The sequence below is a fragment of the Carettochelys insculpta genome, chromosome 1 (assembly GCF_033958435.1).
Source record: "Carettochelys insculpta isolate YL-2023 chromosome 1, ASM3395843v1, whole genome shotgun sequence".
NCBI lineage: Eukaryota > Metazoa > Chordata > Testudines > Carettochelyidae > Carettochelys > Carettochelys insculpta.
Window position 1 is genome coordinate 127,828,261 of NC_134137.1, and position 18,466 is coordinate 127,846,726.

The 18,466-nt window shown below is 41.9% G+C and overlaps 1 protein-coding gene across 2 annotated transcripts in view; it reads left to right on the forward strand.

Moving 5' to 3' along the window:
- Nucleotides 1-18,466, forward strand: part of TBC1D8 (TBC1 domain family member 8) — a 75,365-nt gene that overhangs the window by 15,566 nt on the left and 41,333 nt on the right. Inside the window, exons 2-4 of one of the 2 annotated variants that reach the window (XM_074991577.1) lie at nt 3,649-3,804; nt 11,304-11,422; nt 13,598-13,826. In XM_074991577.1, coding sequence (XP_074847678.1) covers nt 3,649-3,804; nt 11,304-11,422; nt 13,598-13,826 — 504 coding nt within the window. The remainder of the gene's footprint in view (nt 1-3,648; nt 3,805-11,303; nt 11,423-13,597; nt 13,827-18,466) is intronic. The other variant, XM_074991586.1, reaches the window with a different exon arrangement.

Consider the following 18,466-nt stretch of genomic DNA (forward strand, 5'->3'; position numbering starts at 1 on the left):
TTCAGGTAAATACAGATTAAGCTCCAATGGTGGATACTACTTCTATAAATGTATTTGATAACCAGAAAGTGTCTTTGGGGTATTACTAATTTCTCTAAAATGGATTTCAGAGTAGTAGCTTTTATTGTAATTCTAATTTTTTGTACTTCCATATAAACTGTGCCTGTGCATTGTTTGATTAGCACTATTTAGGTCAGCGATGGGTAACCTAGGCTAATGAACAGGCCACATGGGCGGCCCTCCTACATCTCAGCGGGCAGCAAGATTGTTATAATGGAGATGGTCTCCTGGGATGGGATAGGATAGTTCTGCTACTTGCACTTGTGTATCTAGAATTTGTGGAATGTGCCAGCTGATCTGTAGCAGCACTTCGGTTGCAGAGGGAGTGCATGGCTCTCACAGTAAATGTTGTGTGTAATCACATCTCACATCACATACCTGTACTTTACATGTGCGTTGCCTTAGTAATACCAGTGGCGGGAGACAGACAATGTGGCTGGAGACCAGCAGAATACAGTAACACTGCTATGGTAAACAAAATGTCTTTTGGGCCACACAGAGAACCTTGATGGGTTGCAGGTTGCCCACCACTGATTTAGGGTATATAAAATGTGCATGAAGGTACACATTGAAATGTAGCTAAACAAAAAGTGTGGTTCAGATCCATAATCTATAGGAAGAATGCACATTTTGTCAGAGCTCATCGCTTCCACAAGAATAGAAGTTAAACACTTTCCCTCTTGCTTTGAAATCCTGTGTCCCGGAAAAATGTTGTTGAGCACAAACTGATTTTAGAGCAGAAAAGCAATATTCTTCTCCCTTCCTCCCCCAGCTTTGTCTGATGTCTGCATTGGACTTGGACTGTCCTCTTGCACTTCAGTGTTCTTTGTAATCTTGATAAAATCATGAAAAGACTTGTATGTTCCTGAGAGGATCTCTTACTGGACTTTGAATTCAGACTAGAACAATCTGTGCCTGCAGCTTTGTAGGTGCAGTACAAAATCAATTGCATCTTATTTCTGATGGCTTTATTTTTATCCCTGAATGGTTTTGTGTTGTATTTATTTGCTTTTCCCTACAGATCAGTCTCTTCCTGGTTAAATAGGCCCTTAAACATCAGCAGAGGAGTGGTTTATGTGTTCTGTGTATGTGTAATATATAGGAAAAATGTTTTTTAAAAAATAAGGAAATGCTCTTTAAAGGATGCTCTATCAGAAACTTAAATCTCAGGAAGAAATTGATTTTAAAATTCAAATTAAATGCCCCTTTTAGAAATCTCTTTGTTTGCAGGTTTTTATTAGATTATCCAAAGAGCAGCACTGTGCAGTTGTTGTTTGTTAAAAGTACAGTAGAACCCCAAGCTATGTGCACTTGACTTGTGCGTTTCTCGGGTTAAGGTGACTTTGAGGGACTCTCATCTGTCGCCACTGACAGGAGTGGGAAACCTCTCCTGTAAGGGGTGGTAGCCTGACTTTTTAGGCTGCTGCCCCTGACAGGGGCTTTCCCTCTCCTATGAGCAGCAGGCAGACCACAGCCAGGCTCTAGGCTGCCCGCCACTCACAGAAGACAGGAAACCGACCAGCGCTGGTGCACTGGTCAGTTTTCTGTCTCCTGCAAGTGCAGGGGAACTGGGAGCCAGGCTGCCACCTGGTTCCTGGCTCCTCTTGTCTTGCACAAAATTTGAGTTATGCGAGGTTGCCCAGGAACACAACCTTCACATAACTTGGGGATCTACTATGTTAGGCAGAATTCAGAATTTAAAAGAATAATTTAAGTAGCTTTCCTTTCTTTAATAATAAACTTTGTACTCAGTCTTCACCAAATTGGTGTACAAATTTTGGCTAACATTGCATAGTTTTTATAACATGCATTGATTTAATTATTGAACGATCTATATTTAGAGCTTGTTCATTTAAATTTCAACCTATACCATTACTGTAGCTCCTCAAAAATGTGTGCTAAAGCATAGTAATAAGGCTACTTCAGAAAGTTTATTTATATGCGTTCATGTCAAACTAGGAAATCTTTACAGCCTGCATTAAATACTTTTTCTCCACAAGAGAAAAATATTATCAAAATACAAGAGTGAAATATACCTAAATTGCTTATTGTGCTTCACTGATGTACCTTTGTTTTACTGACCTGAAATGCAGGTGTGTGAGGTCAGAAATCTGGGCAGCATTCTTTACTTGTAAAACTGGAAAGTGCCTACTGTCCTGCTCAAATTAAAAATAGATTGGGGTCTAATCTATATCCCACATAGGTGTGTTAAGGTCTTTGCATAGACATAATGGAAGTTCAGTGAGGCCCCTCGTATGATATTATTTATGCAAATACAAAACTTAACTGAAGATGGAGACTTTAAAGAGATATTCCAGTCAATCGTCGTTGGCATTTGTGTGTGAACCTGGCTCAGATATTTTTTTTAAATATATTTAAATTATTCTTCTTAGTTTTGGCTTTTCAGTATTTTCTTTTTATAATATTTAAACTGTGGCTAACCGGGCCTTTCTGTAGGGGTCTGTGTGTGGTATTTATTATTTTCATGTACTTGTGTTCAGCTGGGAACTTTGTTTGTAACATGCAGTGAACACTGTGGAAGTGTCAAGGAGAAGTAAAGAGTGAAAAGAGGAATTGGCTGCTGCAGTCAATCATTCAGGAACAGAAAAAGGAATTTAATTTGTGCAAACTGAGTAACAGGGTAAATACCCTTTGTTTAGTGTGTACTCACATGGCTTCATTATATGCATTTCTTGTGTAAGTTAATAAATAACCATATGTCACAAGTCTGACCTTTATTGGAATTTTCAGAAGTACTTGGCCTAACTTTTCCTAGTGACTTAAATGGAGCAGGGTTAGGGCTAGATAAAATGCTTTTAAAAATCCATACTCACAGGTATAATACCAGGATGAAAAAATTAGTCCTTGAGCTGCTTCATTCTTTTCTAATCACATGACCTTCAATATTTTGAAACTTGCAGGCTAGACTGTGCTATGCCGTTGCCCTACAGCTTCCTCTGATGATGGGATGTGAATTTATAGGGTGCTCCTAATTGTGTTGTCGTCATTGGCAAAATACAGAATTTTAGGACCATCATAGAGAATTAGAACTTTTTAGGGTGGTGAGGAGGATACACATTTTAAATGTTCATCTTTTGTAGTTGGAAGACTTTTGATTTTTTTTTGATAGTTTTCCTCATAATTAGTGGAGAGGGTTTGGTACATTTTGTGTTATATTTTCACTGCAAATTTGTGTTTTCAGTTCAAACAGATGGCAATATATTACGTTAAGATTTGTTTTACTCAGGAGCTAATTATTGTGGAGCAGAGTCTGAGACCCAGTGTATTTGAGACTGTGCTAAATAATAAATGTTTATGTATTCTAACTAAAGCTTGTGTTTCACAGCTCTTTTTAATCGTATGTGTATATGGCAGACCTTGGTCTTCCAATTGGTCTGCATGGTCCTATAATGTCTAATATGTTTGAATACGTCTCTGTTTTACAAGCCAGTGTAAGAACGCTTTATTATGGTTTTTGTCCTGTGCTTGATTTGAGGTTCTTAAACCTGACAACGAATAGTGATAGACATGTCTTAGTGCTCTTGTTATTAAAGCATGTCATTCTCTTTTTTTTGTGTGTGTGTGCAGGTCGCTTGGTAGGTGCTCTGGATGCAGTGCTAGATTCTAATGCACGTGTTGCTCCGTTTCGCATTTTACTTCAAGTTCCGGGATCGCCTGTTTACTCTGCCATAGCATGTGGTGAGTTATTGAATGGATCGGAAGTTTACTGGGCCGTAGCTACTGGTGAGTTACATACCAATTAAAAAAAATCCCCAAGCATGCTCGGTATCTGCATGTCCTGGAAGCTGAAGGTAACCAAAATTAGTAACCTTGTGTGTGTAACAGCTACTGGCTGTGACTTGTTTTAACGAACAACATACCTGTTGATTATAATTCCAGGTATTAATAACATAAAGAGAATGTTTTCTTCTGTTAAGCAGGAAAAAATAATCTGGCTGTTCCTGCCTTCCATTATTTTTCTGTCTGTTGCAGAACGATTTCATTCTGTTTACATATTTATCGCTTCAGATAGTTGTCTATGCAGGCCATTGGGAGCAGGAGGCTTTTTGCTCTGTTCTTTAATCAACGTATCTGTACCTGCAGGCGTTTTTAAAAATGTCCCTCAGCTCTTCTGATCCCAAAGAAATAGGCTATTTTAAAAAATCACAGAATCACAGAACAGTGGGACTGGAAGGGACCTCAAGAGGTCTTCTAGCTGAGTCCCTTGCATTCATGGCATGAGTATGTATTTTCTAACCCATCCCTGATAGGTGTAAAAATACTCTATGATAGAAATTCTACAACATACCTAGGCAATTATTTCTGAGATACTACAGCACCATGACAGTTAGGAAGGTTTTCTTTATGTTCAACATAAAATCCCCATGCTTCAGTTTAAGACTATTGTTTCTTGTCCAGTTTGAGAGGTTAAGGAGAACAATTTTTCTTCCTTCTCTTTGCAACAGTATTTTATATCGTTTAAAATAGTCATGTCCCTTCTCAGTCTTCTCTTTTCCAAACTAAACATACCCCATTTCTTCATTTTAGACCTTTGTCAATTACATTACTCTTCTCTGAACTTTCTCCAACTTGTCTCTTTCGTTCCTGAAATGGTGCAGCCAGAACTACACACAATATGCCGGCTGAGGCCTAATCAGTGTGGAGTAGAGTAAAAGAATTACTTCTTGTGCTCTGCTTACAACACTCGTGCTAATACAGCCTAGAATGATATTTGCTTTTATTGTAACAATGCAGAATGGGGTGCAGCTTATGGGCTCTGGGAAGGAGTTTGGGTACAGGAGGGGGCATAGGGTTGGTGGTTTGGGCAGTAGAGGAGCTGAGGGGTGCACTCTCTCAGAGGGGGTTCCAATCTGGGCAGACTGTTGGGATGCAGGTGGGGATCACAGTGCAGGTTTCAGCCCGGGGGTGCTTACCTCAGGCAGCTTCCGTTGGGCAGTGCAGTGGGCTAAGACAGCCTCTTTTAGCGTCTTGATCAGCAGTACTGACTGGAGCCACTAGTCCCTTTTTTGACTGGGCCTTCTGGTCAATAACTGGATGTCTGGCAATCCTAGTGCCAGATGACCCATATAAATAGTTTGCTTTGGAGACTTGAATTTTCTAGTATTTAAAATAATTCTTCATGCAATGTTTCCTATACCTTTTGAAGCTGAACACTCCTTCAGAAAAATAAACCCTTTGGAAACTACAGCACCCCCACTTTATGCTGATAAGGCCTACCAGTTTTAATGAATGCATCTATATATACTTTCTGCATTCTCCTGGGTAGTCCTTCATTCTGTCTCCTGTTTTAGAAAGTGCTGTTGTAGATCTTCATAATATATTTCCTCTATTTTTTCCACAAGTTGAATGGTGAAATTGTTAACAATGTTGACATCTAAAATACCACCAATAGTGTTAGATTTAGTATTCATTGAAATTGGTGGGGCTAGTCATACACTGAAGCTATTATTTGTGGCTTCACTGAAACCTCCAGTAGATGTCTCTTTGTCAGCTCCTTTCATATGTTGAAGGCACCTGTGTGTATGCTCTTCCCGGCATCCTTGAGGAAATGCAACGTGTGTTTGAAAGCACTGCCCTTTGGATGTCCATCTATGTATCTTGAAGATACAAAACTGAAACAAAAGCTTGTAGGTCAGCAGTGATGCGCATTTCTACATTTGTGAGGGGGAGCTTGCAGAGCATCTCTTCTGATGTTATTTTTGGCTGTGGTTAGGTGCTACTGTTTCCTTGTTTCCATATGTGCTGTTCACCTGATTTTTTTTTTTTAAATTTGGAAAGGAAGAACACAGCACTAAAGAGGAAATATTTTCTGAAAAAGATACTTCATGGTCCTAACTGTTTCTGTTGTAACAAAATAAAAGAGTTTACAATTGTATGCAAATTTAGTGTTCATCTCGAGCAATGCTTTAAGTAGCATGTAGGTAGTATTCCTCTCTGAGGTTGATCATTACTCTACTTAGTGCAAACTTATTCAGTCTGATAGGCCAGCTATTGCCTTTCCCTTTGAAGGGAACCACTTCTTTGACTGAAATGGTTAAGATTTTTTTTTATAGCTGATAGAAATTGTAGAAAGCCTTTAACAAATAACTCGTTAGGATCCTGAGTTGTCCCCTTCTCCCAAATGGATTTCCAAGGTGGATAATTGTTAATCACGGGTAATTTTTCCAAGTCAGTAGAAGATAATTCTTGTTGGGTAGCTCAATATTCTATGAATCTACACTATGTGGGTTCAGCAACTGAGGGGAGCTATCCACTTCATTGCACTAAATGCAACCTACATGATTGCCTGCTTTGTGAACAGATCGTATATGTGTGCATTCAGTGCAAGCAGCTCATCATCCTCAGAGACCAAGTACAGGCTCTAGAGAGCAGAGTGGCTGAGCTAGAGGAGATATGGGAGACAAAGATGTATATGGACAAGATTTTCCTGATGCAGTGGAGTAGTACCACCCCTAATATGAGAGCCTCTATGATATTGAGTAGCAGGAAAGTCTTCAGGGAGGAGAACATGAAGCTGGAGTGGAGAGAAACAATCACATAGTTGGGCCCCTTTTTCTAGATGATGCCACGGTATCTGCTCATACTGAGGATACCTCTCCAAGGGAGGTGACTTATTGGGAAGAGACAGGAAATAGCGATGGGGAGATTTGATTGTTAGAAATGTACATGGGTTTGTGATGCCTGGGAGAACCCCACGGTGAAGCTTGCTGGGTGCAAAGGTTGTAGGTCTCTCAAGACATCTAGATGAATTCATGTGCAGTATTGAGGAGGATCTAGTGGTTGTGATACATGTTTCTGTCAGTGACGTAGGGAAAGGTGGAGAGTGGTTCTGGAGGCCAAACTTAGGCTGCTATGTAGGGATTTAGGTCAAAAGCCTCCATGGTAGCATTCGCTGAAATACTTCCAGTTTCATATTCAGGACAATTAGATGAGCAAAACCACAGTATCTAAGTGAATGGATGAGATGATGGTGTAGGAAAGAGGTTTTGGGTTTATTAGGAACCAGATGCTTTTGGAAAGAGGAAGCCTGTGCAGAAAGGATGGGCTTCACCTAACCCAAAACAGAACGAGAGTGCTGGCATGTAAAATTAAAAAGCTTGTAGAAGAGTTTTTAAACTAAGAGCCAGGGGGCAGATGATAGGTTGAGATGTGGTTGGGATAGATATGTCTCTTACAGGTGGATCTATTAACAGAGATTCTCTATATCCTCATTCAGTGAAAAGGCTTTAAGTTGACAAAGTACAAGTAAGAACTGAAGAGATACAGTCAAATGAGAAAACGCCTTCAGCGGCTGGGGAAGAAACTGGTTTCTTACTGAGGCTGGCAACAGCAGTCAGTAACACAGCAGAGCGAAACTGTCTCTAGCAGTGTTGAAGTTTTCTAAGTTGCCTTTTCCATTATGCTTCTTCACTTATCTTCCTTCCCCAGTAGCTGATCTCTGAACTTACGTAGGGGGGGCCTCAGGAAAAACTGCTGAGCTCTGCCTGCCTAAGTTCCCATCAAGCTGGAGCCTTGGAGCAGAAAAGCAGTGTTAAGTTTCCAGTATTGCAACTGGAAGATACTGCTTATTAATTTCTCCCTGTACTAGTGAGGTGCTTGAGGGGGTCTCAAGATCTTCTCAAGAATCTAAAGATTGCTTTGGATTGAAGGTTACGGGCAGTTTCTACTGCAGCAAAAGATTGAAGTGCAGGTTAGGAGCAGCTCTGTGTCTTCTAGCAATCTCCATGTGAGTATGTAATTTTGTGTGGCTCCTACTTTCTGGATAGTTAATATACTGTTGAAGAATGGAAAATTAATTATTCAAAGTCTGCTTAATAGGGTCTGTGGGTGAAAATGCTAGCTTTCCCACACAGACATGTTGTCTCCTTTTTGGAGTAATTGCAAGCAAAATAAGATGGACAAATTGAAACCAAGATGGGTGAGGACAGCGTCTCTCATCAGAGCAATTTGTTGCTGACAGAGAGAAACTTGCAAGTTACACAGTGCTCCTCAAGTCTGGGAAAAATAGAGCATCACTGCTAATTGTGGGTGGGTGGGGGCAGATTGTCCTGTGGCCGCTGTAGGGGAGATGTAGTTTTAGCTCATGGCTGTGTCTGAAGACAAGGAGCATGAATTAAGTGAGCAAAAGATTGGGAGTACAGGAAGTCACGAAGTGGTGAGGTGATATGGCTAGAAGGAAGGTAACTTGAGCAGCATTTTGAACAGAATGAGTGGGTATACGTAAGGCAGAGAGAAGATCTACAGCACTCCAGGTGAGAGGTGACCAGTGGTTGGACAGGGTGTCTAGTGAAAAGGAAGATGAGTCAACTGCTGTGGAACATGCCTGCTTACTGTAAGCACCAGTCTGCGCGCGCACACACACATGCACACACACACACAGATAGATGGATTTATTCCTCACTGTTCTTATCTGCTATCCACATTGCCCAGGCTTAGAAGTTCAATTTGTCATTTCATGTTAAAATGGCACTTGTGAAACAGTAGGCCTCGTGTTTTTAATGAGGACCCTGCAGCGCGTGGTCCTGTTAAACACTAGCAGAGGCCATAGAATCATAGGCATGGCAGGAGATCTTAGGAGGTCATCTAGTCCAGCCCCCTGCTTCAAGCAGGATCAACCCCCACTAAGTCATCCCAGCCAGGACCTTGTCAAGCCGGGACTTAAAAACGTCAAGGGATGGAGATTCCACCACATCTTTTGGCAACACATTCCAGTGCTTCACCACCCTCCTGGTGAAGTAGTTTTCCCAGGGTGGTTTTTTTTTGTGGCAGTACATGCTGATAGGGAGTACTGGCACCTCCACACCAATGTTCCCCCGGCTGGGGTTCTGATGGCTGGGGCTGCCAGCAGGGCTCCGGGCCCGATGGCTCCCAGCTGCGTGGCTGCTGGAGCCCCTGCTAGACTCACAGCAACATAGGGACAAAACCAGAACCTCAGCGCCATGCAGCAGAGCAGGGCCAAGAATCAGAGTCCCCACCAAACCCATGGCAGATTGGGGCTGGGAACCAGAGCCCACACCAACCCCACAGGGCCAGAGCCAGAGTCACCGCTACCCTGCCGGTAGCCCCATCTGCAGAACCCATGTGGGTGTAGGGGGTATGCAGGGGGCAGGGAGGTGACTGAGTACCTTGCTCCTCTTTTTACAAAAAAAACCAAAACCACACACTGGTTTTCTTAATATCCAACCTAGACTCCTCCCCACTGCAGCTTGAGACCATTGCTCCTCATTCCTTCATCTGTCACCACTGAAAACAGCCTCTCTCCATCGTCTTTATAATTCCCATTCAGGTAGTTGAAGGCTGCTATCAAATCCTCACTCACTTTTCTTTTCTGTGGTCTAAATAAGCCCAAATCCCTCAGCCTCTCCTCATAAGTCATGTACTCCAGCTACGTCCTCTGCTGTAATCTTTCCAATGTGTCCGCATCTTTTTTGTAGTGGGGGACTGAGAATTGGACACAATATTCCAGTGCCAAATAAAGGGGAATAATCACTTTCCTAGATCTGCTGGCAGTGCTCCTATTAATGCAGCCCGATAGGCCATTAGCCTTCTTGGCTACAAGGGCACAGTGTTAACTCCTGTCCAGCTTCTCATTCAGTGTAACGTCCGGGTCCTTTTCTGCAGAGCTCCTGCTTAGCCAGTCGGTCCCCAGCCTGTAGCAGTGCTTGGGATTCTTATGTCTGAAGTGCAGGACTGCACTTTTCCTTGTTAACCTCATCAGATTTCTCTTGACTCAATCTTCTAGTTTGTCTAGGTCACTCTGGACCTTATCCCTACCCCCTAGTGTATCTACCTCTTTCCCTAAATCAGCCCATCTAAGTGTCCATCTTCTGTCTTCATGATTCTTTTTCTTTTTTTGTTTTTGTTTTTTGCCTTGATTGATGATATTTGTGAAGTTCCATCACAAGACCTTCCTGCTGAGGAAGTTAAATCTTGGAAAGTTTCCCTGCCAGTTGGCATTCCTTATGGGAAACTTAGCAGAGGAAGGTGGAAAATATTTAGCTAAATTTATCATCTCTGCTGTGTGAGAGGACATGCAATACCTCTGATGTTTTAAAAACTCAGATATATGGGATGAGGAGATTTTTGCTGGAATTTTCTTTTTTTCCCTCCATGCTTTTCTCTTCTCCCTTTTTTGTTCACAGTCACTTCTCTTCCCAGCAGGGCACTGGAAAGAGCACTTCATGCTGGCTCTCCTCTTATCTGTCTTGGTTCATGACAGAGGGGCAGGCCCTGTCCTGTTTAATGACTGACCAGCAGAAGCTAACTTGTAATGGGGTGGCCAGCTTTTCTTCTAACAGTGCTGTTTTACAACTTTCCTCTATCCCTTGCATTTGTTCTTCTATTCTCATGTCAGTAGGACATACCACTGTGTCTCTTTTGAAACAGTGGCGCTCAGCAAGCATCTTGTATGAAACAAACTGCCAGAGACTAAAATCATATTTTTGGTATTCCTATCTACATGTGGTTCTAAAAAAGAATACCTTATATTTTTTAAGGAAATCCATCATGTTTCAAAACTTATACTTTTAAATCACCTCTCCCCCACATGCAGACATTCTTATTTTAGGTTTGTCAAGCACTTTTAAAACAACCAAAACCAAAACCCTGTGGTGTCAGACATCTAGGTTTTTATGAAACCTTCACAAGCAGGGTACTAAATTAAAGATTACATAACCTCCTCCCTAAAGGGGGGTGTGTGTGTGTGTGTGTGTGTGTGTGAGAGAGAGCAAGTAGAGAGAGCAGGTAAATCAAAGTTTTCTAACTGCTACTTAAGAAATATGCTTTGAAACTCAGAACAGTATTTGTCTGCAGAAAACCCGCATTTAGATGTTGAAAACTAAAAGTACTAAAAACTACTACTTCAAGTAGATTACTTTTTTCTCTAGTTATGTCTTGACATGTAACATTTTGTTGGTCTGTTTGCAGCTGATAGTTTTCATTTATTTTTAGCGTCAGCTTTTGTGGGCAAAGACCCGCAAAGACAAAGCAGGTCTTTGCCCATGAAAGCCGATGCTGAAAAATATGTGTTAGCCTATAAGGTGCCACCAGGGCCTCTCGTTGTTTTTGTGGATACAGACTAACATGGCTACCTCTTGATAGTTTTCATTTGTGACTTCAGAAACTTAATTTCTCTTAATAGTCTATGGCACAAGTGCATTTTTTTTCTGGTTAGAAGAAATTGTGAAAGAAACTTTTTTAATCAGCTGTTTTAATGTTGCTAGGTGCCACTTTAGAGGAGATAAATCAGCACTGGGAATGGCTGGAGCAAAACTTACTCCATACGTTATCTGTTTTTGACAATAAAGAAGATATTGTTAGTTTTGTCAAAGGGAAAGTAAAGGTAAGAAAAGTTGTTTTACTTTCATCTTTCCCCCACCCACTAGTAATTCTGTGAAACAATCCCAGTCTATCAACGGTTTGTGTCTGTATTAGCTTTTGTCTGTCTAGACAATACTTTCGATAAAATTAGGTGAATTTGCAGTTATATTAATTTTGAACACAATTATATTTGTTTTGAAATGCACATAGCTCTCTCTTTTCAAGTGTTGATTTCCCCATTTTCTATCAGTGATCTCGTGAGTTTGTTGCCCTCCAGCACTGGAAAGAGCTGGAAAGTGTGTTTACATGGTATTTTGTATCTGATACCCACGTGCCTTGGTGCTTACTTACTATGGTGAAAAATACCTGCGTCACCATGCCTCAGGAAGCTATAGGAGTGACAGCTGCCTAGTCTGCCATTTACTTTGGTTAAATATAATGTATTGCCCAAAACTTTTCGATTTAATACTTTCAGGGCCTGATTTTCAGACCCACTGAGCACTTATACCTCCAAGTGAAATCGGGGGAGCTGCAGTGTTCTTAATACCTGTGCAAATAAGGCATATACTTTTATCTTTCTCACTTCCATTATACGTTCTTTCCCATTCTGGACTCACTCCATTTTTATTTCATGTAACAGATCATGCTATATTGTTTTTTGAGTTTTCTTCAATATCTGTTCATTCTGTTTTCTTGATCTGACACACTGTGTTCCTATAATTGTGTACCTTCTTCCTTTTCTTTTCCTGCTTCCTTCTGCTCCCCTAATCTATCAGTCTCTCTCATCCTTTCCTAATACATCCTCTGTGTCTCCCATCCACATCTGTCCATGCACCCATTCTCTCATATCCATCTTCTCACTGAAGACTGGAAGTTTCACGAGACACATACCTGACAGATGACTGCACCTACTAGCACAAGACTCAGGTGTAAGATGAGAGAGGTCCTACTATCCAGGGGCAGTGCTTATGTGACAAGTCAGGCTTGGAAGCGGGAGGATGCTAAGAGGGTATTGCACTTGAACCTAGGCTTAAGGGGTTCAGTCTTCCAATTTGTAGTGTGTAGTCAGCACAGAGGTGCTCTGCCATCCTAGATAACAATACATTAAACTCTTAACATCATTGGTATCTTTGGTCCCATGGAGTGCAGGTGAACTCTTGATTATCTGTAATATTACAGAAATAAAGATACCATTACAAAGCAGTCAGATAGTCCCTGGATAAAATTCTGAACATGTAGATTTAAAAGACTTGCTTCAAATAGTCTTTTGTTTGTCCCTTGATGCAACATCTGTAAAACTTGCACCTTGTTGAGAAGCTTTTCTTTTTTTAAAAAATGCTATTTCTGGCAGTAGTTCAGTGATCTTGCTTTCCTTGCTATGCTCTGTACATCCAAGTGCTCTGAAAGTCTTGAATAAAACTCAAATCTTGGTAATTTTGTGGCCATGAAAGTGAGAACACGACACCTAGAATTCTGCAGGTTTCATACTGAATAATGGGTCCAGATGTTTCTTGTTATATCACCTCTCTTGCCTTTGCTTACAGATATCTAGCATATGGGATTACAATATTCTGGTAGTACTGATTTGTATTTCATGGCATCTCAAGTGAATTTGCATTTTTCAAATAATTTGTATTGACTTTTTTTCTCACTTCCTTTGTAGAGCTGAAATGAAAAGACACAGCACTTAATTAGCTTGTTAAAATGTATGTTAAGTCTTCTAAAAACAATTTAAAGTATTTTACAAGTTATGATGTACTTTACTGTACTATTTCTTGGTAATAGCGCTGGTCAATATAAATGTTAGTTATCATAAGTTTGTGCTGTGCAAGTCAAATAAAAACATCTACATCCATAATATGCTGAATGGAATTCCAATAATTTTTACTGAAGTCTCTGGGTTATTTGAAATAATTATGTTGGTCAAAGCAAGCCATTATTGGTATCAAGCCTATAATTATAGATTGTAGTTTGAACATTTTATTCAGCTATAACCTGGGGCTCAAAAGAAGACTGGGTTTAGAACTGTGGGTAAACAGACTGCAAATACTGGGTATATGTCTGTATAATTTGCAAATCAACTTGGGTATCTTCCTAAGAAGGAATCAGGATTTTTTTAAGTGTACCGATAGCTTGTAATAATTAATTTGGACAAACTGCCAGTGTGCGATAATATACCCTCTTGTCCTTGACTCAGGCACTGATAGCAGAAGAGAACAGCAGTAAACTAGCGGAGCAGGAGGAGGATCCTGAGAAGTTTCGAGAGGCGCTAGTGAAATTTGAAGCCAGATTTAATTTTCCTGAAGCAGAGAAGTTAATTACCTATTATTCATGCTGCTGCTGGAAGGGTAAAGTTCCTCGCCCAGGCTGGCTTTACCTGAGCATCAATCACCTCTGTTTTTATTCCTTCTTCTTAGGCAAAGAGTGTAAGTGTGGACATAAAGTATGTACCCTATGCAGACTTGTAATGTATAATGACTTCTTGGGTCATTTTTAAGTTGATGTATTTGGCTAATGTAGTAGTGAAAAGTTTTGAAACTTGTTCTGCTTGGCTCAACTAACCTCTTCAACTTGAGTTGGTTTGCTTTTAAAAATTCCACGTTGTCATTTGTCATCCATTTTTATATCTTACTTAAAACTAACTCTTTTTGTATTAGTGTAGACAGATAATTGCTTTAAACTATTGTTTTTTTCAAATGTGAAGCAGAGCGTGGTCAGAGGTGAGAGTGGGCAGGTACAGCATACCGGTAGGAAGTGGTCGCTGGTATCTGCCCATACATAGCTCATGTCAAAGCGCTTTAATGTCTCTGCCCCTTTTGCCCCTCCCAAAGCTGCCAATGATGGGGAGTAGGAGGGCAAAAGGGGCAGCAATGTTAGTGCTGCTGCTGGACCTTACTGGCAAGGCCACCGATGGGCAGAAAGGGCAGCTAGTCCTGTTACTTGGAGATTTAAAAGGGCCCAGGGCAACCCCTGCAGCAGGCAGAGTCCCCAGCCTTTTAAATCGCCACCAGAACTCCAGGATGAATTGCTGCCTGGGGGAAGCTAGCTCTCCACCCTGCTGTTTCTGCTCAAGGTACTGTCTCTTTCGGGGACCTGGAGCGGAGCCCTGGCATTGGTAACATTTTTAAATTACTTTTCTACTGACTGTGATTGTATGGTGGAAGTCGTGAGAGCAGTCTGCTTTGGAAGCATGCTAGATAGGTTAGGACCCAGAGTAGATCTGCCTTAAAATGCGTCTGGCGTGACAGACTCTTCAATACCTATTTTTAATACAGAACATAGTAATTCAGAAAGAGTCCCTCCCCACAGGTGCGCACATGCATGCGTACACACATAGCCACGGTTAACAGCTGCAGCAAGTCTAGAGACACCACAGTGGAGGTGTACATTGGCTAAGTAACCTCATTCTTCTAACTATGTAACCTCAGTTAGGCTCTTGAAAGCAGTGTGAGCAGTAAACATAACAAAGCTGTGTCTTGTGCTGCAGGGGGCGAGGTGAAATGGGAAAATCAGTATCTTCAAACGAAAAGGCATGAGATTCTGTTTTTTCAAGCCTCTGAACAAGAGTTACAGATAAGGAAGAGTTAAAACAAACTCCCAAATTTCCCACAAATGTTGTCTTTCCTTTTTGGCCTTTAAATTTTTCACAGAAATGACAAGTTAAAGTTTTAAGAATGGCTTGAAGAACCTACCAGATAATCACTACTAAGGAGCCAGTCCAAAAGATACGGTTCCATGTTACCACTGGAGCCTGAGGGAGCGTTCTCATGGGATGCCCTCCAGGCCCACTCTTTGATGAAGGAAATTATATTTAAAAAAAAAACAAAACCAACTCTTTAACTTGTGTGTGTATCTCCTACCTTTAACAGGATTACATCCTTGAATAGCACTGTAGGGATTCTTGTAAATCCTAGGCCACCAGGAACAGGAGAATGAAACTTGGTTGATTATACTCCAATGCTCAGGGAGGCTTTAATATTTATTTAATATCTAATATTTATGCATAGAAGAGTTATTTTTGTCAAGTGAAATTGTGATAATCTGATTATTCAGATTTTTACAGATTTAAGGCTGACTTGCAGTCCAGGAAAAAAAAGCAGAATCTTAACTCTTGATTTCTAGGATTTCATACATTCCCTCTCCCAAGCAGATGCCTCTCTTTCCTTCTAATTTAAGAGAACTCAGTTATTTTGTGGGACTTGCAATTGCTGATGATGGTCATACATGTTGCATGTTGCTTAGAAAAAAGTAGTTTTTCTGATGTATAGTTATCTTAGTCTTCGTTTTAAGTATCTTGTTGATTGTCCACTAATATATGATGGAAATATGAAGTCCTTTTGTGATGCGGATGACTTTCTCTCACCATATTTTCCCACAATTATATCTTAATGATTCCTGATATACTTATGCATTAATGTACATAGTAAAAATGGACTCTTACAAATCACAGACAAAGTGTGGGGGGGTGTTTATTATGATATTATTCACAAAGCTTCATTTATCAAAACAAAAAGCAGTTAAGTAGCACTTTAAAGACTAGCACAATAGTTTATTAGGTGAGCTTTCGTGGGACAGACCCACTTCTTCAGACCATAGCCAGACCAGAACAGACTCAATATTTAAGGCACAGAGAACCAAAAACAGTAAGCAAGGAGGACAAATCAGAAAAAGATAATCAAGGTGAGCAAAACAGAGAGTGGAGGGGTGGGCTATTTAGCTTCATTTATGTAATACTGGAGATTGTTGAAGGATAATCTTGGCCATCCCTACTGAGGAAGGTTGATGGGAGAGATTTTCCCATCCACGTCTCTGGTTTGACCCTGAGCGTGTTGATCTTTCAGGCTAGTGTAGCCCGTAGTCAGTAAGGGTTAGCTCTGCAAATGGCACTTAGCCTCAACATTGCAATGCCCAACTAAACTTTGTTCCCTAATGGCATCCACAGCCCCTGAATTAGACACCAAGGCTCCCTACCCAATATATGGTGAGAGTTAAGTGCTGAAAAATGGGATCTGCAAAAGACGGCAGGGTGAGTGGAAAGCCGCTTGAGATAGCCAATAGGAAATTCCAAGAAGAGGAGTGTAATAGTCTGGGTCAGAGAGAGGCATCTGTCTTTGCTTGTGATCCACAGTCAGGAATCCTCCCTGGAGTTTGGTTCCTAATCCCTTCCCCACAAAATGTTGAGGGAGTCATGGCTGCCGTTAGCTCAGAGCACTCAGCTAGTATGTAGTAGACCCTCCCCTGCTTGCCTTGATTTGAAACAGGGATTTGAATCCATATCTCCCACCTCTCAGTAGAGTGCTCTGACTGCTAGACTTTGCAATATTCTGGAGTAGGTGTCTCTCATTCTTCAGCTACTAATTGTTTCGCACAGTGGAATGGCTCCAACAAAAACAACTGAGAGGCATTTCGCTGTGTGCAGATAATTTGTATTGGAACAGGGAAGTGAACTTGGGACCCCACATCCCAGGTGAGCCACTGTCCTGTAGAGTTATTCTCACCCTTTCTCTGACCTAGTTCCCACTTGGGCTTAGGCATGAGTCAGGCACTTGGTTGTCAGGACTAAGGTGCCAGTGCTTATGCCCAGAAGCAGATCAAGTGCCTAAGAAACTTTACTGGCAGAAACTTAGCCATCTGCAGAATCAGGTGGTGGCTGACTGAAGTTTTTTAGCATCAGTGCTTTGGATTTAGGTAGCTAATGCAGCAGTTAGGCTAGATCCACAATGGGATTTAAACACTTGTAGGTGCATTGCTTAAATCTCTTGACATTTTTGCTAAAGTCACAATGGGACATGGTTCTTGCACTCTCAGATACAACTGCTGGGAGAAACTGAACATGAATTAAAAAAGAAAGAATAAAGTCTTGGCAGTCATTTTAATTCTGTCATATTGAAACATTTCAGTAATTTTGGATGAATAGAAATATGTGCAAAGTGCAATATCGTCTGTTTCTGATACTTCACCCAGAAAATCCTTAGATCATTTCTGGTAGTGATGTTTGTGAGTTTTATGTGAAGTCACAGCACGCTGGCAGTGGAACGTGTTCAAAGGTACTCAAAGGCGGGAGAGCTATCTAAAGGTTTAGAATTTTGAAAGGTTGGAATGTTCAGTTTCTTAAAGGGGGACTGTCAAGTTTTCATAGTTTTAAATTGTCATTGTTCCTAAACTTTGAAACTGTATTATCTTTTTCTCCAAGTTTTGACCTTTTTTGTAATTTAGCATGCTTCTCAGGTTTCTTACACCACAGGTCTTAACTGAAGGGTGTTTTTCCCCCACCCCCATTCCCAAATCTCCCCTCCCCAATGATCCCAGCTCTCCAGACCTGTTCTCAGAGGGTGGAGGGTTGGTTTGGGCCAAGGTTCCCCTCCCACCTGTCTTAGAAGTGGGGGAGTTAGTTTGGGCCACAGGTCCCAGCCCCACCACCTGTCCTTGGAATGGTGGCTGTTTGGGCCACGGTTCCCAGCTCCCCCACCTGTCCTGGGAGGGCGAGCTGGGGGGCCGTGGCTGGGCTGCAGTGCTGGGCCCAGCCCTGGCCTGAGATCCAGGGGAGTGGGCCAGGAGGCTCTGGCCAGACTGCAGCTCTGGTCCTGGTGTGAGCTGGGGGTGGAGGGGCTGGGTTGTGGTGTTGGGCCTGGTCTGGGGGAGAGCTCCATTGGTGGGGGAAGAGGGAAGCTGCGCTGTGGCTCTTTTTCCTGGTCCCACCCAGAGGGGTGGGGAGCAGGGGCAGGGCTGGAGATACTGTGCCTGCCCTCTGTGAGAGTGGCAACAGAGTGGGGTCAGGCTGGGTCGCTTTCCTCAGTCCCAGTGTGAGCTTTGGTGTGGGACAGGGACAGGTTTCCGGGCCCAGCGTGTCAGGGGGAGCTAAATGTGGGTGTGTGGAGGCGTTGCAGGGGAGAAGCAGGGCTCCCCCTGTGGGGTGCGTGGTGGGACACTTACCAGCCTGCAAGCAGGCAGAGTCAAGAGCCCTGTCTCCCATGTGGCCACTATTTTCCTGCGACAGCTGCCCCCAGTGGTCACTCTACAGGATCACTGTTCCACGCGCTCACTGCCCCCAGTGGTTTGTCTGCAG